This window comes from Salmo trutta, chromosome 3 (genome assembly GCF_901001165.1).
Source record: "Salmo trutta chromosome 3, fSalTru1.1, whole genome shotgun sequence".
Lineage (NCBI taxonomy): Eukaryota > Metazoa > Chordata > Actinopteri > Salmoniformes > Salmonidae > Salmo > Salmo trutta.
Window position 1 is genome coordinate 51051358 of NC_042959.1, and position 21341 is coordinate 51072698.

General features: G+C 41.5%; 1 protein-coding gene across 2 annotated transcripts; it reads right to left on the bottom strand.

Annotated features, from left to right (window-relative positions):
• Window positions 1–2580: 2580 nt before the first annotated feature.
• On the bottom strand, window positions 2581–19634 carry LOC115177414 (sialic acid-binding Ig-like lectin 14). 2 transcript variants are annotated; one of them, XM_029738172.1, is made up of 9 exons: window positions 19360–19634; window positions 18744–18904; window positions 18513–18596; window positions 17493–17813; window positions 17122–17382; window positions 16740–17021; window positions 3095–3221; window positions 2814–2895; window positions 2581–2683 (listed from the first exon to the last, which is right to left on the bottom strand). In XM_029738172.1, exons 2-9 carry the CDS (start codon window positions 18802–18804, stop codon window positions 2672–2674), a joined length of 1230 nt encoding a protein of 409 aa, XP_029594032.1. In that variant the 5' UTR covers window positions 18805–18904; window positions 19360–19634; the 3' UTR covers window positions 2581–2671. The 2 variants fall into 2 exon arrangements, with proteins under 2 accessions (XP_029594032.1, XP_029594026.1); XM_029738166.1 differs by lacking the exons at window positions 2581–2683; window positions 2814–2895 and having other exon boundaries at window positions 3013–3221; window positions 18201–18596.
• Between the last annotated feature and the right edge of the window lie 1707 nt (window positions 19635–21341).

Below are 21341 nucleotides of genomic sequence, written 5' to 3' on the forward strand. Positions count from 1 at the left end.
GCTTTATACCTGTCCAGATAACACACTCTAGGTGGCAGTATGCACCATTTCAGTTTGTTTGCCCACTCAGAAGTTGGAAGAAGAAAATTCACTACTTCAAAATGGAGATGGCCTCAGATACAATGTCGAACTGAATCTGTGTCGAATGGATACGTGTTCCAAAGTCAACATAGAATAAATGGTGAATGAACTGAAATAGTTCTATAAAAAAAATATATTAATTTTGGAGAATAAAAAAATATTCAGATGAACATTTATACCAGGGATGCCAATTGGTGGAGGCCCCCCTTTTGTAGGGCCACGGATCAATTTCCAAAGAAAAAAAAATATATAATAATATTTTTGTGGAGGGAGTGGAACTCAGTCAGGGTCTCAGCTTACTGTTGAGAGTTAGAATAGTATAATACACAAGGTGTAATTTCGAAATGTGGTTTTGCATCAGCAGTTTCTCTCTTGTTATGTCAGTCACTGATAGTTACTCAATTAGCCCATGTCAGCAAAAAAAAAGATTGGTAAGTTAGTCTAGCGGCCAGCTATCTAAACTTGTAGTTATCATGGTTGAGTTATCGACCGAGGGGGCCCCATTGATTTTGCTAGTCACTCTCACTCAGATATCATATTAAAAGCTGCAAACATTTCTCTCCACCCTATGGCAAAATGTGTATAATTGCAGGAGGCTAACTATAAAACTGCACATTTTTCTCTCCGCCCCATGGGAAAATGTGTGGATTTGAAGCAAACTTGCTTTAAAACTGCAACCTTTTCTTTACACCACATTGCAAAATTTGTAGAATTACAGTAAATTAACTCTAAAACCTCATTTTCTCTCTCCGCCCTCAAGAGGGGAGACGTAAAATGTTGTGCTCGCAAGGTGGTGGAAACAACATTTAACTTAGGGCCTCCAAAAGGATACGGCCGGCTCTGACTTCATGTGTGTGTATGGATGTGGGTATGCAGACCTCTGACCCACTGAGGCCCCCTGTGATGATTTTTTTCTTGTGGCCTCCACCCCCATCAAAGTTGCCCATTCCTGATTTATTCAATTGGTAGCCTATAATTACTGTTGAATGAAAAATGGTAAGTTGGAAAATATACCATTTTTACATTCTTTTATTAACAGATTTCAGAGAACAAACAAAATAATATACAAAAAAAGATTGAGGTAGTGCCTCAATGTAAAACAATACTGCAATAATGCACACTTATGAATAGAAAAATATTCTCATAAACGGGTTAGCTGACAATGTCATGAAAACGATACGCACGTTTCAATGGGGCAGAAGACTGTGTGTTGTCGTGCTTCTGGATGGCCAGATATCTAGCAACAATGACACAATGCTGCCATGTGGGGAATTGTAGGTGGCTTGTTTCATCAAGTTGTATGTTGTTCTTGAAATGTCTTTTTGAGTGTGTTATTTGCTAATATGGCACAAAAAAATGCTACATAGCTAACCAACAACTAACAATGTATTTGAGAAACAACGTGCTCATTGTACAAATGTATTTATATTTTCAAACATTGGAGACTAAATATAGTTTACATGTTGTCAACAATCTAAGCCAACACGTCTGTTTTACCCCATAGTTGTGCACGCATCTGTTTGGTTGCTAATCAACCAACCTGTCTATAGCACACAACCATTAAAAGCATGATGTACTTTTTTTCTTGATTCATTTCATTTGAGCTCTCTGGCTAGCCCAAAATGAGAGTTCTTAATAACATTTTGCCAACATTTCGCCAGTGTATAAGAATAGTATTTACAGAAATATATTGATTACATCCACACATACTACCTAATATCCCCACCCACTTGTCAAATCAAAATGCTAAAATGAAAGGAAAGAGGAGAAAAAAAATATTAATGGTTTGACCTCTCTACTTTTCCAAACCACATCTTTGTCAGTCCTTCCACCTGGTGACAAAACATAATCATTACAAAAGTAAAATGACACATCCTTGAAAAACATTACCAAAACTTACTTATATGTACAACCAGAAAATATTCTTATTGAAAATATAAAACCACCAGATACATACAGTACCATCTGACACAGGGCTGTAAAATAAATCATTTACCAAAACTATTAACTACAGTAGTTTCGAAATTATACAATGTCTCTGTATTATCATAAAACATTCCAACTTGATTCAGCACATGAGGAAACAACACCAAAACTATGGTAGTTTCAGTTGAACAAAAGTCCCAGTATCAACATAAAACTTTCAATCTGGATTCAGGAAATGATATAAGAACACATGGCTATATAATGCTGCATGCTATCCCCAACGTTTCTAGCGAAAATTGCTTTGTCACTTACCACCCATAATAGCCTTGACATTGGAGTAAAGCGTTGTATTCTCATTTGTCTCTGCTGCTGGCTCGTTCTCCTCCTCGTCCATCACTCCACTCCCCTCTCCTCCATCTTCATCCCCTTCTTTCTTGTTCTCTCGTTTGATTTTGGCGTACTCTGACTCTGTTGTGGTGGTCTTCTTTTCTGCCTCCTCAGAAGTCTTCTTCAGTTGGGAGTAGTTGATAGCGGCGTAGTGCACATCTTTTGGTTCTTCCCCTTTGGCAGAGTTTCCTGCAGCTCCACTGGTCTGGGGTCCTGTGTTTTCAGCCCCCTCCATCAGCACCACCTGTAGAGGGGTCTGTTCGCCCCGCACAGCCCGTCATGCATCCGTCTATGGAGTAGATTACAGAAAGCACTGTGTTAGGAGTCTTTTGTTAGCTTGGTGGTCCCAGATCTGTTTATGCTGTCAATGCTAACTGAATGTTGGTAAAGATGAATAAAGAAATTAACTGATACTGCACCTGTTGGTCTTCACATGCCAACATCGCCACGTTCGTGAATGAGCTTTTGGAGTCTGAGTCCTTTGGGATCCTCTCTTTGCATCTAGGGAAAATATTATAAATAAAATGTCTCAATAACTATATGTTGGAAGGGTTAGCAAGCGCCTCCATTACAACATGGTGCAAGGCATTGCAACTTTTGACAATATATCTGATACTCTTGATAGGAAATATGAATTTCTGAAGACAATCACCAACACTCATATAACACTAACTGTACTTCAGTAACAGAATGCATGTACCTTTTACATTTCCCTGTCAAACACAGGAAGATACAACAGATGGTGGCTGAGAAGGCTGAACCAATCGCAAATGCAGCAATCAGTGGTGGGTTCAACAGCATAGCCAAGATGTCTTTAGATACTTCCTCTATGAAGAGAACAAAGCATGTATGTTTTCAGAAGCAGCTCACAATACTTTGTATCCTCTTATTTTCTTTTTAAATGAAAAAATAACATTTTATTTTCTCACTCTAAGCATGTAAATCCTCTATGCTGCATACACAATGGGTGGGATTGGGAAGCTGTTGCTCTCTAACAAAGTAACAACTTATATCTTTACCTCCTTGCTTTCCTTGGCTCTCTTTTTGGGTGACTTGCAGCTTCTCTCTCACTCTGCCCACTTCATTCATGCTGACACACTCCACAGTAGTGTTGGTGTGGTTTCCGACATGCATCCTGATGGTGGTGTTCACTGAGGACCTCAACACTGATTTAGTGAGGCAGTACTCCTCAGTGTTAATCCAGCCTATGAGAGGTAAGGGAACCCCCTGACTGACACACACACAGGTCATGACCTTTGCCTGGATGACACACCCAGAAGCATTGAGAATCACAGGACGGTCTAACGAGAGACAGAGGGGGAAGATATGTCATGGACAATTTAAAGTAAACAAGTTGCAAGCTATTTTCAGTCAGGTTTGTACAGTGTTGTTTGTACTCACACATCACAGTGACAACAATGGAAGCTGTCAAAGTCCTGTTGAGGTGTTGAGCTTTACACACATACTCCCCAGCATGTTCACTTGTCATGTTAGAGATGGTGAGAGCGCCCAGTCCAGAGTTATTCTGTTCCAAAGCTGTTGTCCCATTCTTACTCCAGGTGATAGAGGGTGGTGGTGGGTAGCTGTCAACAAAGCAAGTCAGATTCAGGGTATCACCCTCTCTCACTGTGTTACTACCAGAGATCTTGGGTTCCTTCACATCTTGAAAATAAAGTATATAATCAGTTAATCATGATCATGAAATATAACTGTTGAAGCACAACAAGATGTTGGGTTGTGCAAAGTAAGGTCAGATGATGTAGGCTACTTACGAGTCACATTCAAAGTCACTGTCTCCTCAGTGGTGATGTTCCCTTTGAATGTCACTTGGCACGTGACCTTGGTGGTGTGGTGCTCAGCTGAAGGTGTAAAGGTCAAAGTTGAGAAGTGGGTTATTGTGACGCTGGTCAGATCCTCTCTCTTTAGTGTAGTGGTGTTGTCTCTGAGCTCAGTGATGTTGTCTCCTGTCCCTCTCCATGTCCATGTGATGTTAGGAGGAGTTCCAGAGCAGATCCCTGGGCAGTGCAGGTCAGAGTAACTGGTTCTCCCTCTGTCAGAGGAGGAGTCAACACTGAGGGCTTCTGGGTCAGAGCTGGAGACAGGAAATAGAAACACAGACTGAGGCCTAAATTCAATCAGGATCGTGGAAGATCAGCACAATAGCGTGATTTACATTTAGAGACAATGTTCCCGTATTCATGGTAAATGCACATGTCGGCTCAATAGGAATTTACCTTTACATTTAAGTCACACTATAACATGGATTTTGTATCCATGTCGAAACCTGCAGAAACATATACTCATATAAATCAAATCAAAATCAAATCAAATTTATTTATATAGCCCTTCGTACATCAGCTGAAATCTCAAAGTGCTGTACAGAAACCCAGCCTAAAACCCCAAACAGCAAGCAATGCATGTGAAAGAAGCACGGTGGCTGGGAAAAACTCCCTAGGAAAAACTCCTGAGAAAGGCCAAAAACCTAGGAAGAAACCTAGAGAGGAACCAGGCTATGAGGGGTGGCCAGTCCTCTTCTGGCTGTGCCGGGTGGATATTATAACAGAACATGGTCAAGATGTTAAAATGTTCGTAAATGACCAGCATGGTCAAATAATAATAATCATAGTAGTTGTCGAGGGTGCAACAAGCACGTCCGGTGAACAGGTCAGGGTTCCGTAGCCGCAGGCAGAACAGTTGAAACTGGAGCAGCAGCATGGCCAGGTGGACTGGGGACAGCAAGGAGTCATCATGCCAGGTAGTCCTGAGGCATGGTCCTAGGGCTCAGGTCCTCCGAGAGAAAGAAAGAAAGAGAGAAAGAGAGAATTAGAGAGAGCATATTTACATTCACACAGGACACCGGATAAGACAAGAGAATACTCCAGATGTAACAGACTGACCCTAGCCCCCCGACACATAAACTACTGCAGCATAAATACTGGAGGCTGAGACAGGAGGGATCAGAAGACACTGTGGCCCCATCCGATGATACCCCCGGACAGGGCCAAACAGGCAGGATATAACCCCACCCACTTTGCCAAAGCACAGCCCCCACACCACTAGAGGGATATCTACAACCACCAACTTACCGTCCGAAGACAAGGCCGAGTATAGCCCACAAAGATCTCCGCCACGGCACAACACAAGGGGGGGGGCGCCAACCCAGACAGGAAGACCACGTCAGTGGCTCAACCTACTCAAGTGATGCACCCCTCCCATGGACGGCATGGAAGAACACCAGTAAGTCAGTGACTCAGCCCCTGTAAAAGGGTTAGAGGCAGAGAATCCCAGTGGGAAGAGGGGAACCGACAAGGCAGAGACAGCAAGGGCGGTTCGTTGCTCCAGCCTTTCCGTTCACCTTCACACTCCTGGGCCAGACTATACTTAATCATAGGACCTACTGAAGAGATAAGTCTTCAGTAAAGACTTAAAGGTTGAGACTGAGTCTGCGTCTCTCACATGGGTAGGCAGACCATTCCATAAAAATGGAGCCCTACCTCCAGCCGTTTGCTTAGAAATTCTAGGGACAATTAGGAGGCCTGCGTCTTGTGACCGTAGCGTACGTGTAGGTATGTACGGCAGTACCAAATCGGAAAGATAGGTAGGAGCAAGCCCATGTAATGCTTTGTAGGTTAGCAGTAAAACCTTGAAATCAGCCCTTGCCTTAACAGGAAGCCAGTGTAGGGAGGCTAGCACTGGAGTAATATGATCAAATTTTTTGGTTCTAGTCAGGATTCTAGCAGCCGTATTTAGCACTAACTGAAGTTTGTTTAGTGCTTTATCCGGGTAGCCGGAAAGTAGAGCATTGCAGTAGTCGAGCCTAGAAGTAACAAAAGCATGGATTTATTTTTCTGCGTCATTTTTGGACAGAAAGTTTCTGATTTTTGCAATGTTACGTAGATGGAAAAAAGCTGTCCTTGAAGCAGTCTTGATATGTTCTTCAAAAGAGAGATCAGGGTCCAGAGTAACGCCGAGGTCCTTCACAGTTTTATTTGAGACGACTGTACAACCATCCAGATTAATTGTCAGATTCAACAGAAGATCTCTTTGTTTCTTGGGACCTAGGACAAGCATCTCTGTTTTGTCCGAGTTTAAAAGTAGAACATTTGCAGCCATCCACTTCCTTATGTCTGAAACACAGGCTTCTAGCGAGGGCAATTTTGGGGCTTCACCATGTTTCATTGAAATGTACAGCTGTGTGTCGTCCGCATAGCAGTGAAATTTAACATTATGTTTTCGAATGACATCCCCAAGAGCTAAAATATATAGTGAAAACAATAGTGGTCCTAGAACGGAACCTTGAGGAACACCGAAATTTACAATTGATTTGTCAGAGGACGAACCATTCACAGAGACAAACTGATATCTTTCCGACAGATAAGATCTAAACCAGGCCAGAACTTGTCCATGTAGACCAATTTGGGTTTCCAATCTCTCCAAAAGAATGTGGTGATCAATGGTATCAAAAGCGGCACTAAGATCTAGGAGCATGAGGACAGATGCAGAGCCTCGGTCTGACGTCATTAAAAGGTCATTTACCACCTTCACAAGTGCAGTCTCAGTGCTATGATGGGGTCTAAAACCAGACTGAAGCGTTTCGTATACATTGTTTGTCTTCAGGAAGGCAGTGAGTTGCTGCGCAACAACTTTTTCTAAAATTTTTGAGAGGAATGGAAGATTCGATATAGGCCGATAGTTTTTTACAATTTCTGGGTCAAGATTCGGCTTTTTCAAGAGAGGCTTTATTACTGCCACTTTTAGTGAGCTTGGTACACATCCGGTGGATAGAGAGCCGTTTATTATGTTCCATATAGGAGGGCCAAGCACAGGAAGCAGCTCTTTCAGTAGTTTAGTTGGAATAGGGTCCAGTATGCAGCTTGAGGGTTTGGAGGCCATGATTATTTTCATCATTATGTCAAGAGATATAGTACTAAAACACTTTAGTATCTCCCTTGATCCTAGGTCCTGGCAGAGTTGTGCAGACTCAGGACAATGGAGCCCTGGAGGAATACCCAGATTTAAAGAGGAGTCCGTAATTTGCTTTCTAATGATCATGATCTTTTCCTCAAAGAAGTTCATAAATGTATTACTGCTGAAGTGAAAGCCATCCTCCATTTGCGAATGCTGCTTTTTAGTTAACTTTGCGACAGTGTCAAAAAGAAATTTCGGATTGTTCTTATTTTCCTCAATTAAGTTGGAAAAATAGGATGATCGTGCAGCAGTGAGGGCTCTTCGATACTGCACGGTACTGTCTTTCCAAGCTAGTCGGAAGACTTCCAGTTTAGTGTGGCGCCATTTCCGTTCCAATTTTCTGGAAGCTTGCTTCAGAGCTCGTGTATTTTCTGTATACCAGGGAGCTAGTTTCTTATGACAGATGTTTTTAATTTTGAGGGGTGCAACTGCATCTAGGGTATTGCGCAAGGTTAAATTGAGTTCCTCGGTTAGGTGGTTAACTGATTCTTGTCCTCTGACGTCCTTGGGTAGGCAGAGGGAGTCTGGAAGGGCATCAAGGAATCTTTGGGTTGTCTGAGAATTTATAGCACGACTTTTAATCTTCCTTGGTTGGGGTCTGAGCAGATTATTTGTTGCAATTGTAAACGCAATAAAATGGTGGTCCGATAATCCAGGATTATGAGGAAAAACATTAAGATCCACAACATTTATTCCATGGGACAAAACTAGGTCCAGAGTATGACTGTGGCAGTGAGTAGGTCCAGAGACATGTTGGACAAAACCCACTGAGTCGATGATGGCTCCGAAAGCCTTTTGGAGTGGGTCTGTGGACTTTTCCATGTGAATGTTAAAGTCACCAAAAATTAGAATATTATCTGCTATGACTACAAGATCCGATAGGAATTCAGGGAACTCAGTAAGGAACACTGCATATGGCCCAGGAGGCCTGTAAACAGTAGCTATAAAAAGTGATTGAGTAGGCTGCATAGATTTCATGACTAGAAGCTCAAAAGACGAAAACGTCATTGTTTTTTTTTTTGTAAATTGAAATTTGCTATCGTAAATGTTAGCAACACCTCCGCCTTTGCCGGATGCACGGGGGTATGGTCACTAGTGTAACCAGGGGGTGAGGCCTCATTTAACACAGTAAATTCATCAGGCTTAAGCCATGTTTCAGTCAGGCCAATCACATCAAGATTATGATCAGTGATTAGTTCATTGACTATAACTGCCTTGGAAGTGAGGGATCTAACATTAAGTAACCCAATTTTGAGATGTGAAGTATCACAATCTCTTTCAATAATGGCAGGAATGGAGGAGGTCTTTATACTAGTAAGATTACTGAAGCGAACACCGCCATTTTTAATTTTGCCCAACCTAGATCGAGGCACAGACACGGTCTCAATGGGGAAAGCTGAGCTGACTACGCTAACTGTGCTAGTGGCAGACTCCACTAAGCTGGCAGGCTGGCTAACAGCCTGTTGCCTGGCCTGCACCCTATTTCATTGTGGAGCTAGAGGAGTTAGAGCCCTGTCTATGTTCGTAGATAAGATGAGAGCACCCCTCCAGCTAGGATGGAGTCCGTCACTCCTCAGCAGGCCAGGCTTGGTCCTGTTTGTGGGTGAATCCCAGAAAGAGGGCCAGTTATCTACAAATTCTATCTTTTGGGAGGGGCAGAAAACAGTTTTCATCCAGCGATTGAGTTGTGAGACTCTGCTGTAGAGCTCATCACTCCCCCTAACTGGGAGGGGGCCAGAGACAATTAATCGATGCCGACACATCTTTCTAGCTGATTTACATGCTGAAGCTATGTTGCGCTTGGTGACCTCTGACTGTTTCATCCTAACATCGTTGGTGCCGACGTGGATAACAATATCTCTATACTCTCTACACTCGCCAGTTTTAGCTTTAGCCAGCACCGTCTTTAGATTAGCCTTAACGTCGGTAGCCCTGCCCCCTGGTAAACAGTGTATGATCGCTGGATGATTAGTTTTAAGTCTAATACTGCGGGTAATGGAGTCGCCAATGACTAGGGTTTTCAATTTGTCAGAGCTAATGGTGGGAGCCGTCGGCGTCTCAGACCCCACAACGGGAGGAGCAGAGACCAGAGAAGTCTCGGCCTCCGACTCCGACTCGCTTAACGGGGAGAACCGGTTGAAAGTTTCTGTCGGCTGAATAAGCGACACCGGTTGAGCATTCCTACAGCGTTTCCCTCCAGACGCCATGAGAAAGATGTCCGGCTGCGGGGACCGTGCGAGGGGGTTTATACTAACGTTACTATCTGTACTTGCTGGTGGCACAGACGCTGTTTCATCCTTTCCTACACTGAAATTACCCTTGCCTAACGATTGCGTCTGAAGCTGGGCTTGCAGCACAGCTATCCTTGCCGTAAGGCGATTGTTCTCCTGTATATTATGAGTACAACGACTGCAATTAGAAGGCATCATGTTAATGTTACTTAGCTTCGGCTGTTTGAAGTCCTGACGAACCATGTCCAGATAAAACCTCCGGGGTAGGAAAGTTGAAGGAAAAAAAAAGTTGAGTGAGGGAAAAAGTAAAAATATACGGTAATGAAAAAGTAAAAACCGTCAGGTAGCAAAGTAAAAACGGCAACAAAAACGCACAGCAGCGTAAACAAGTCTGCAAGTTGTGACCGGAGGTATACAGGGGTGTGAAATCATAGAGCCGGTTTAGAAAAAGAAACACTTTGAAATGGGAGACTTGGGAAATCTTGGGCTTTGTAAATTGGATCTACGTATGTTGCAGTCAGTGTACATGATTAATTACACTAAAGTAATACTCATGTCACTGTAACTAACAGTAATAGTCATGCTGTACCTTTCACTGCAATTTTCATTTTCTCTCGGAATGTAGATTTATTTCTATTTCCACTGTTCAATTTTTCGGACAGACTAAATTGATAGTCTCCATCATCAGTCTTAGTGATGTCGTTGATGATCATACTGCAGTTCTTCTTTGTCAGGTCTGTCTCCAGTAGGGACACTCGCCTTCTGTAACCCTCCTGAGCTATAGAGGAATTTTCTGAGTGGAAAATTGTGTCCATTTCGACTTTAATAGAACATTGTGCATCAGGGCATTTAAGCCATATTGCTATGCGAGGAATGAAGTCATCAGGGTGAGTGAACGAACATGGAATAACAGCACATAGTCCAGTCTGTGGTGTTATCTCTGCTGGACTGAAGGTGATGTTGTATGCTGCTGCAGGGGCCTCATCTGATGAAGGGAAATGAATACAGTCATGAGTAATACAAGAAGCACTGATACTACTTCACTTGTTTGTAAAAAATTGTTATGAGATAGTATCTGTGGGGATGTATGCCATGTGTGTATTAACAATAGTAGTGATAAAAGGGACCTTACTGTTGCACGTGGCTCTCTCTGTCAGAGAGAGAAGTAGAGCTGCCCAGATGAGGACCCACATCCTGCCTCTACTGCCTCGATGAGTCAATCACAGCACCGGGGTCTCTCTCCTCTTTCTCCTCTTTCTCTAATGGTCACTATTTCTGTCTGTGTCTACTGGTCTGGAGCACAAGACGAGTGTGAAATAGAATATGAAATGGTGTTGTGATAATATCAACATATAGCAATACACATATTAATATTTCATTACACCTTTATGAGTGCTACAGTGGCATTCATAACAACCTTCTTAGCACTTTTATTCAACTAAGATGTATTTTGCTGTAATGCCTAGAGAGAAAGTCATAGAAACATTTATGGTCAAGGTTTATATGAATGCCTTCTTCACAATTGCTCATAAATATATTTAACTGCATTCATAAATATGTATTCCTATGCTATTTAAAGCCTTATGAAGCAATGTGTTGTAATTCCATAAATGAATAATATTACCATTATATTACATAGCCATAATCAAGTTTTAACAGTCCTTCAATGTAACGAGACAAAAATATTTAATGGTTCAATAGCTTGTCTGTTGATCCATGCAGAGAATAAGACTGAATCAGCACATTACCTCTCTCTGTTACTCCTCCTTCTAACCTGGTGCTGCATCCAGGACGTCCCTCTGTACTGCATACCGCCCAGCCATACTGCATACCGCCCAGCCATACTTATGTAGACCATAATCAACCCAAACACATCATCCAACTCATCAAACCCCACCAAACCACACCTATCAACCAACCTTGATCAACACTGCAATCCCCTTGCCTTGTATACTCATATGGAGTTTTATTTTACTATATGATAGTTTCTATAAGATTTCTATAAGAAAATGTGTACATATTTCAAGATTGGCTGTTTGTAACATGTGCATGTGAATAATATGGATAATGCCTTGCATTGGATAGAGATAAGCTGGCAAGAGCCTCACTGTTTTTGATGCCCTCTGTGGTCTGAGAAATTAAACTCTGTCCCCAAAATGAAAGATCTGCTGCAAAAAGGGTACTGCCATATTCTATAGTAACGACCATATCTATAGTATCTGCCATATTCTATAGTAACTGACATAGTAACTATGGTAAGTATGGTGTTCTGAATGCACTTTTTTTGCATTCAGCTGTGCAACTGACTAGGTATTTCCTTTATTATCAACGTTAGAGGCTAATGGTTTGTATTCAATATATTTTTGTGATGGTTTATACCACAATCTTTCACGTATACAGACATATCAGACCCACTTTGGAAGAGTGATGATTCCTCTTTCACCGTTACATTATGTTGACCTAATAACAAGAAGACATGGTAATAATGCAACTGATCACAGCCTGAAATGGAAGAAATTGGTGACAACAACGCCTGATACTTTATCAATAATATGTAAACTGTCAGATGAATTTCAGTGTCAATTTGTGTAGATGTAATGGAAGTGCATGTAGTCATAAATAGTTTAGTTTATCTTCACACTTTGAGACTGATATTTGCTATATTTGTTAGGTAGGGTGTTACTTCCCCGAAATACTTACATTTAAACTCTACACCATGTTCCTTGAAGTATTCAGACCGCTTAGTTTTTTCCACATTTTGTTACGTTACAGCATTATTCTAAAAAGGATTAAATAAATAAAACATCTCATACATCTACACACAATACCCCACAATGACAATGATAAAAAGACGTTTTTTGCCTATGTTTGCAAATGTATTAAAAACAGAAATACCTTATTTACATAAGTATTCAGACCCTTTGCTATGAGACTCGAAAATTATGTTCAGGTGCATCCTGTTTCCATTGATCATCCTTGAGATGTTTCTACAACTTGATTGGAGTCCACCTGTGGTAAATGAAATTGATTGGACATGATTTGGAAAGGCACACAACTGTCTACATAAGGTCACACAGTTGACCGCGCATGTCAGAGCAAAATATAAGCCATGAGGTCGAAGGAATTGTTCGTAGAGCTCCGAGACAGGATTGTGCCAAGGCACAGATCTGGGGAAGGGTACCAAAAGATGTCTGCAGCATTGAAGGTCCCAAAGAACACAGTGGCCTACATCATTCTTAAATGGAAGAAGTTTGGGAACACCAAGACTCTTCCTAGAGCTGGCCGCCCAGCCAAACTGAGCAATCGGGGAAGAAGGGCCTTGGTCAGGGAGGTGACCAAGAACCCGATGGTCACTCTGACAGAACTCCAGGTTTCCTCTGTGGAGATGGGAGAACCTTCCAGAAGGACAACCATCTCTGCAGCACTCCACCAATCAGACCTGTATGGTAGGTTCGCCAGATGGAAGCCGCTTCTCAGTTAAAGGCACATGATAGCCCACTTGGACTTTGCCAAAATGCACCTAAAGGCTCTCAGACAATAAGAAACAAGATTCACTAGTCTGATGAAACCAAGATTTATCTCTTTGGCCTGAATGCCAAGTGTCAGGTCTGGTGGAAACATGGTACCATCCCTACAGTGAAGCATGGTGGTGGCAGCATCATGCTGTGGGGATGTTTTTCAGCGGCAGGGACTGGGGGTCTAGTCAGGATCGAGGAAAAGATGAACGGAGCAAAGTACAGAGAGATCTTTGTTGAAAACCCGCTCCAGAGCGCTTCGGACCTCAGACTGGGGCGAAGGTTCACCTTCCAACAGGAAAACGACCCTAAGCACACACTCAAGATAATGCAGGAGTGGCTTCGGGACAAGTCTCTGAATGAGTGGCCCAATCAGAACCCAGACTTGAACCTGAATAAACATCTCTGGAAAGACCTGAAAATAGCTGTGCAGTGACGCTCCCCATCCAAGCTGACAGATCTTGAGAGGATCTGCAGAGAGGAATGGGAGAAACTCCCCAAATTCAAGTGTGCCAAGCTTCTAGAGTCATACCCAAGAAGACTTGCGGCTGTAATTGCTGCCAAAGGAGCTTCAACAAAGTATTGAGTAAATGGTCTGAATACTTATGAAATGTGATATTTCAGTTTTTTATTTGTAATAATTTAGCAAAAATTTCTATAAACCTGTTTTTTCTTTCTCATTATGGGGTATTGTGTGTAGATTGATCGGGGGGGAAATAATTTAATTAACTTTAGAATAAGGCTGTAATGTAACAAAATGTGGAAAAAGTCAAGGGGTCTGAATACTTTTCGAATGCAGTGTATGTGTTGCTGCTGTTGAACAAGTGGTGTTAAGTACAGGTCTTTTGAGCAGGCCTCATTCTGTAGAAGGGACTGTAGAGCAATCAGTTTGTAGTAATCATGGTCGAATTACCGACCGAGGGGGCCCCATTGATTTTGTTAGTCCCTCTCACTCAGATATCATATTAAAAACTGCAAACATTTCTCTCCACCCTATGGCAAAGTGTGTAGAATTGCAGGAAACTAGCTATAAAACTGCTAATTTTTCTCTCCACCCACGGGAAAAATGTGTGGATTTGAAGCAAACTTGCTTTAAACTGCAACCTTGTCTCTACGTCCCATGGCAAAATGTGTAGAGTTGCAGGAAATTACCTCCAAAACCTACATTTTCTCTCTCCACTGTCAAGAGGGGAGACCTAAAATGTTGTGCTCGCAAGGTGGGGGGAACAATATATAGCTTAGGGCCCCCAAAAGAATAGGGCCGGCTCTGACTACATGTGTGGGTATGGATGTGGGTATGCAGACCTCTGAGCCACTGAGGCCCCCTGTGATGATTTTTTTCTTGTGGCCTCCACCCCCATCAAAGTTGCCCATTCCTGATTTATACAATTGGTAGCCTATAATTACTGTTGAACGAATTTTGTGGAGATGGTAGGTTGGAAAATATACCATTGATGCATTCTTTGCACGCTTCAATGGGGCAGAAGGCCGTGTGTTGTCATGATTCTGGATGGCCAGGTTGCTACAGTAGCAACAACGACACGAAGCTGTCGTGTGGGGAATCGTAGGTGGCTCATTTAAGCAAGTTTTATGGACTTGATTTTGTGTATTTTTTGTTGGTGGTATTTGCTAATATGCCCCCAAAAAATTGCTACCCAGCTAACCAACAACTGTAACAATGTATTTGAGAGACAACAAGTGCTCAATGAGCAAATGTATTTATATTTTCAAACATTGGAGACTAAATATAGTTTACATGTTGTCAACAATCTAAGCCACCCCTGTTTGTTTTGCACCATAGCTGTACATGCATCTGTTTTGTTGCTAATCAACCAACCGCTCTATAGCACACAACCTTTAAAAGCATGATGTACTTTTTTTCTTGATTCATTTCATTTGAGCTCTCTGGCTACCCCAAAATGAGAATTCTTAATAACATTTTGCCAACATTTTCGCCAGTGTACCAGTATTCTATTTACAGAAATATTGGTTACAATCACACATACTACTAATATCCCCACCCACTTGTCAAATCAAAATGCAAAACTGAAAGGAAAGAGAAAGAAAAATAAATGTTTTGACCCCTCTACTTTTCAAAATCTTTGTCAGTCCTTTCCCATGGTGAAAAAACAATCAATAAAAAAGTCAAATGACACATCCTTGAAAAACATTACCAAAGCTTGCTTCTATGTACAACTAGAAAATATTTTTATTGAAGATATAAAACCACCAGATACATACAGTACCATCTGACACAGGGCTGTAAAATAAAGTATTTTCCAAAACTATTAAGTACAGAAGTTTGTTATTAAATAACATCTCTGTATTATCATAAAACAATCAAACTGTATTCAGCACGAGGAAACACCAAAATGATTAACTACAGTAGTTTCAGTTGAACAAACGTCCCAGTATCAACATAAAACATTCAATCTGGATTCTGAAAGTTATATAAGAACACATGGCTATATAGTACTGTATGCTATTCCCCGCGTTTCTAGCTTAAATTGCTTTGTCACTCACCACCACCCATAATAGCCTTGACGTTGGAGTAAAGTGCAGTATCCGCATCTGTCTCTTCTGCTGGTTTACCGTTCTCTTTCTCCTAATCCTTCCCCATCATCACTACACCCCTCTCCTCCATCCCCTTTCTATCTATCTTTCTTTCTTTCTTTCTTATTCTCTCGTTTGATTTTGGCGTACTCTGACTCTGTTGTGGTGGTCTTCTTCTCTGCCTCCTCAGAAGCCTTCTTCAGTTGGGAGTAGTTGATAGCGGCGTAGTGCACATCTTTTGGTTATTCCCCTTTGGCAGAGTTTCTGCGGCACCACCGATCTGGGGCCCTCCGTTTTCAGCTCCCTCCATCAGCACCAACTGTAGAGGGGTCTGTTCGCCCCGCACAGCCCGTCATGCATCCGTCTATGGAGTAGATTACAGAAAGCACTGTGTTAGGAGTCTTTTGTTAGCTTGGTGGTCCCAGATCTGTTTATGCTGTCAATGCTAACTGAATGTTGGTAAAGATGAATAAAGAAATTAACTGATACTGCACCTGTTGGTCTTCACATGCCAACATCGCCACGTTCGTGAATGAGCTTTTGGAGTCTGAGTCCTTTGGGATCCTCTCTTTGCATCTAGGGAAAATATTATAAATAAAATGTCTCAATAACTATATGTTGGAAGGGTTAGCAAGCGCCTCCATTACAACATGGTGCAAGGCATTGCAACTTTTGACAATATATCTGATACTCTTGATAGGAAATATGAATTTCTAAAGACAATCACCAACATTCATATAACACTAACTGTACTTCAGTAACAGAATGCATGTACCTTTTACATTTCCCTGTCAAACACAGGAAGATACAACAGATGGTGGCTGAGCCAATCACAAATGCAGCAATCAGTGGTGGGTTCGACAGCATAGCCAAGATGTCTTTAGATAATTCCTCTATAAAGAGAACAAAGCATGTACGTTTTTAGAAGTGGCTCACAATTCTTTGTATCCTTGGATTCAAAAAAAAAATATATAACATATTTTCTCACTCTAAGCATATAAATCCTCTATGCTGCATACATATTGGGTGGGATTGGGAAGCTGTTGCTCTCTAACAAAGTAACAACTTATATCTTTACCTCCTTGCTTTCCTTGGCTCTCTTTATGGGTGACTTGCAGCTTCTCTCTCACTCTGCCCACTTCATTTATGCTGACACACTCCACAGTAGTGTTGGTGTGGTTTCCGACATGCATCCTGATGGTGGTGTTCACTGAGGACCTCAACACTGATTTAGTGAGGAAGTACTCCTCAGTGTTAAGCCAGCCTATGAGAGGTAAGGGAACCCCCTGACTGACACACACACAGGTCATGACCTTTGCCTGGATGACACACCCAGAAGCATTGAGAATCACAGGACGGTCTAATGAGAGACAGAGGGGGAAGATATGTCATGGACAATTTAAAGTAAACATGTTGCAAGCTATTTTCAGTCAGGTTTGTACAGTGTTGTTTGTACTCACACATCACAGTGACAACAATGGAAGCTGTCAAAGTCCTGTTGAGGTGTTGAGCATTACACACATACTCCCCAGCATGTTCACTTGTCATGTTAGAGATGGTGAGAGCGCCCAGTACAGAGATATTCTGTTCCAAAGCTGTTGTCCCATTCTTACTCCAGGTGATAGATGGTGGTGGTGGGTAGCTGTCAACAAAGCAAGTCAGATTCAGGGTATCACCCTCTCTCACTGTGTTACTACCAGAGATCTTGGGTTCCTTCACATCTTGAAAATAAAGTATATAATCAGTTAATCATGATCATGAAATATAACTGTTGAAGCACAACAAGATGTTGGGTTGTGCAAAGTAAGGTCAGATGATGTAGGCTACTTACGAGTCACATTCAAAGTCACTGTATCCTCAGTGGTGATGTTCCCTTTGAATGTCACTTGGCACGTGACCTTGGTGGTGTGGTGCTCAACTGAAGGTGTAAAGGTCAAAGTTGAGAAGTGGGTTATTGGGATGCTGGTCAGATCCTCTCTCTTTTGTATAGTGGTGCTGTCTCTGAGCTCAGTGATGTTGTCTCCTGTCCCTCTCCATGTCCATGTGATGTTAGGAGGAGTTCCAGAGCAGATCCCTGGGGCAATGCAGGTCAGAGTAGCTGGTTCTCCCTCTGTCAGAGGAGGAGTCAACACTGAGGGCTTCTGGGTCAGAGCTGGAGACAGGAAATAGAAACACAGACTGAGGCCTAAATTCAATCAGGATCGTGGAAGATCAGCACAATAGCGTGATTTACATTTAGAGACAATGTTCCCGTATTCATAGTAAATGCACATGTCGGCTCAATAGGAATTTACCTTTACATTTAAGTCATGCTATAACATGGATTTTGTATCCATGTAGAAAACAGCAGAAACGTATACTCATATAAAGTATGAAATCATAGTGTAGGTTTAGAAATATAAACACTTTGAAATGGGAGACTTGGTGAAATCTTGGGCTTTGTAAATTGGATCTACGTATGTTGCAGTCAGTGTACATGATTAATTACACTAAAGTAATACTCATGTCACTGTAACTAACAGTAATATTCATGCTGTACCTTTCACTGCAATTTTCATTTTCTCTCGGAATGTAGATTTATTTCTATTTCCACTGTTCAATTTTTCGGACACACTAAATTGATATTCTCCATCATCAGTCTTAGTGATGTCGTTGATGATCATACTGCAGTTCTTCTTTGTCAGGTCTGTCTCCAGTAGAGACACTCGCCTTCTGTAACCCTCCTGAGCTATAGAGGAATTTTCTGAGTGAAAAATTGTGTCCATTTCGACTTTAATAGAACATTGTGCATCAGGGCATTTAAACCATATTGCTATGCGAGGAATGAAGTCATCAGGGTGAGTGAACGAACATGGAATAACAGCACATAGTCCAGTCTGTGGTGTTATCTCTGCTGGACTGTAGGTGATGTTGTATGCTGCTGCAGGGGCCTCATCTGATGAAGGGAAATTAATACAGTCATGAGTAATACAAGGAGCACTGATACTACTTCACTTGTTTGTAAAAAATTGTTATGAGATAGTATCTGTTGGGATGTATGCCATGTGTGTATTAACAATAGTAGTGATAAAAGGGACCTTACTGTTGCACGTGGCTCTCTCTGTCAGAGAGAGAAGTAGAGCTGCCCAGATGAGGACCCACATCCTGCCTCTACTGCCTCGATGAGTCAATCACAGCACCGGGGTCTCTCTCCTCTTTCTCCTCTTTCTCTAATGGTCACTATCTCTGTCTGTGTCTACTGGTCTGGAGCACAAGACGAGTGTGAAATAGAATATGAAATGGTGTTGTGATAATATCAACATATAGCAATACACATAATAATACTTAATTACACCTTAATGAGTGCTACAGTGGCATTCATAACAACCTTCTTAGCACCTTTATTCAACTAAGATGTATTTTACTGTAATGCCTAGAGAGAAAGTCAAATAAACATTTATGGTCAAGGTTTATATGAATGCCTTCTTCACAATTGCTCATAAATATATTTAACTGCATTCATAAATATGTATTCCTATGCTATTTGAAGCCTTATGAAGCAATGTGTTGTAATTCCATAAATTAATAATATTACCATTATATTACATAGCCATAATCAAGTTTTAACAGTCCTTCAATGTAACGAGACAAAAATATTTAATGGTTCAATAGTTTGTCTGTTGATCCATGCAGAGAATAAGACTGAATCAGCACATTACCTCTCTCTGTGTGCTCTTTCTTCCTGTTGACTGTGAGCCCTTTGTGAGACTCTGATGGGTGCGAACTGTCACTTCATGTCCCCAGTCTGATACTCCTCCCTCTAACCTGGTGCTGCTTCCAGGAAGTCCCTCTGTACTGCATACCACCCAGCCATACTGTACTGTATGTAGACCATAATCAACCCAAACACATCAACCAACCCATCAAACCCCACCAATCCACACCTATCAACCAACCTCGATCAACACTGCAATCCCCTTGCCTTGTATACTCAGATGGAGTTTAATTTCACTATATGATAGTTTCTATAAGATTTCTATAAGAAAATGTGTACATATTTCAAGATTGGCTGTTTGTAACATGTGCATGTGAATAATATGGAGAATGCCTTGCATTGGATAGAGATAAGCTGGCAATAGTCTCACTGTTTTTGATGCCCTCTGTGGTCTGAGAAATTAAACTCTGTCCCCAAAATGAAAGATCTGCTGCAAAAAGGGTACTGCCATATTCTATAGTAACGACCATATCTATAGTATCTGCCATATTCTATAGTAACTGACATAGTAACTATGGTAAGTATGGTGTTCTGAATGCACTTTTTTTGCATTCAGCTGTGCAACTGACTAGGTATTTCCTTTATTATCAACGTTAGAGGCTAATGGGTTGTATCGATATATTTTTGTGATGGTTTATACCACAATCTTTCACATAAACAGACATATCAGACCCACTTTGGAAGAGTGATGATTCCTCTTTCACCGTTACATTATGTTGACCTAATAACAAGAAGACATGGTAATAATGCAACTGATCACAGCCTGAAATGGAAGAAACTGGTGGCAACGATGCCTGATACTTTATCAATAATATGTAAACTGTCAGATGAATTTCAGTGTCAATTTGTGTAGATGTAACGGAAGTGCATGTAGTCATAAATAGTTTAGTTCCTCTTCACACTTTGAGACTGATATTTGCTATATTTGTTAGGTAGGGTTTTACTTCCCCGAAATACTTACATTTAAACTCTACACCATGTTCCTTGAAGTATTCAGACCCCTTAGTTTTTTCCACATTTTGTTACGTTACAGCATTATTCTAAAAATGATTAAATAAATAAAACATCTGTCATAGTCCGTGTATGTAGGTGGCAGGGAAGTCAGGCGCAGGAGAAAACAAAGTGGTTAAAAATGGAGTATTTATTTCCAAAACCAACGTAGAAAAATTATCCGGGTAAAACAATAACCCGTCACACACCGATACAGAAACAACACGTACATAACAAACAAACAATCACTGACAAAGAAATGAGGGGAAGCAGAGGGTTAAATACACAGCATATAATTACTGGTATATGAAACAGGTGTGTAAAGAGACCAGACAAAACCAATGGAAAAGGAAAAACTGATCAATGGTGGCTAGAAGGCCGGTGACGTCGATCGCCGAACACCACCCGAACAAGGAGGGGCATCAACTTCGGTAGAAGTCGTGACAACATCTCATACATCTACACACAATACCCCACAATGACAAAGGCAAAAAACTGTTTTTTATCAATGTTTGCAAATGTATTAAAAACAGAAATACCTTATTTACATAAGTATTCAGACCCTTTGCTATGAGACTCGAAATTATGTTCAGGTGCATCCTGTTTTCATTGATCATCCTTGAGATGTTTCTACAACTTGATTGGAGTCCACCTGTGGTAAATGAAATTGATTGGACATAATTTGGAAAGGCACACAACTGTCTACATAAGGTCACACAGTTGACCGCGCATGTCAGAGCAAAATATAAGCCATGAGGTCGAAGGAATTGTTCGTAGAGCTCCGAGACAGGATTGTGCCAAGGCACAGATCTGGGGAAGGGTACCAAAAGATGTCTGCAGCGTTGAAGGTCCCAAAGAACTGGCTGCCCAGCCAAACTGAGCAATCGGGGAAGAAGGGCCTTGGTCAGGGAGGTGACCAAGAACCCGATGGTCACT

Excerpts from the sequence above, each read along its gene's own strand:
- LOC115177414 (XM_029738166.1), bottom strand. The coding sequence starts at position 18,804 with ATGTGGGTCCTCATCTGGGCAGCTCTACTTCTCTCTCTGACAGAGAGA. Across the intron at positions 17,814-18,200 it reads AATGAAAATTGCAGTGAAAG|CTCTGACCCAGAAGCCCTCA; the intron begins GTACAGCATGAA and ends TCCTGTCTCCAG. Across the intron at positions 17,022-17,121 it reads CATTGTTGTCACTGTGATGT|ACCGTCCTGTGATTCTCAAT; the intron begins GTGAGTACAAAC and ends GTCTCTCATTAG.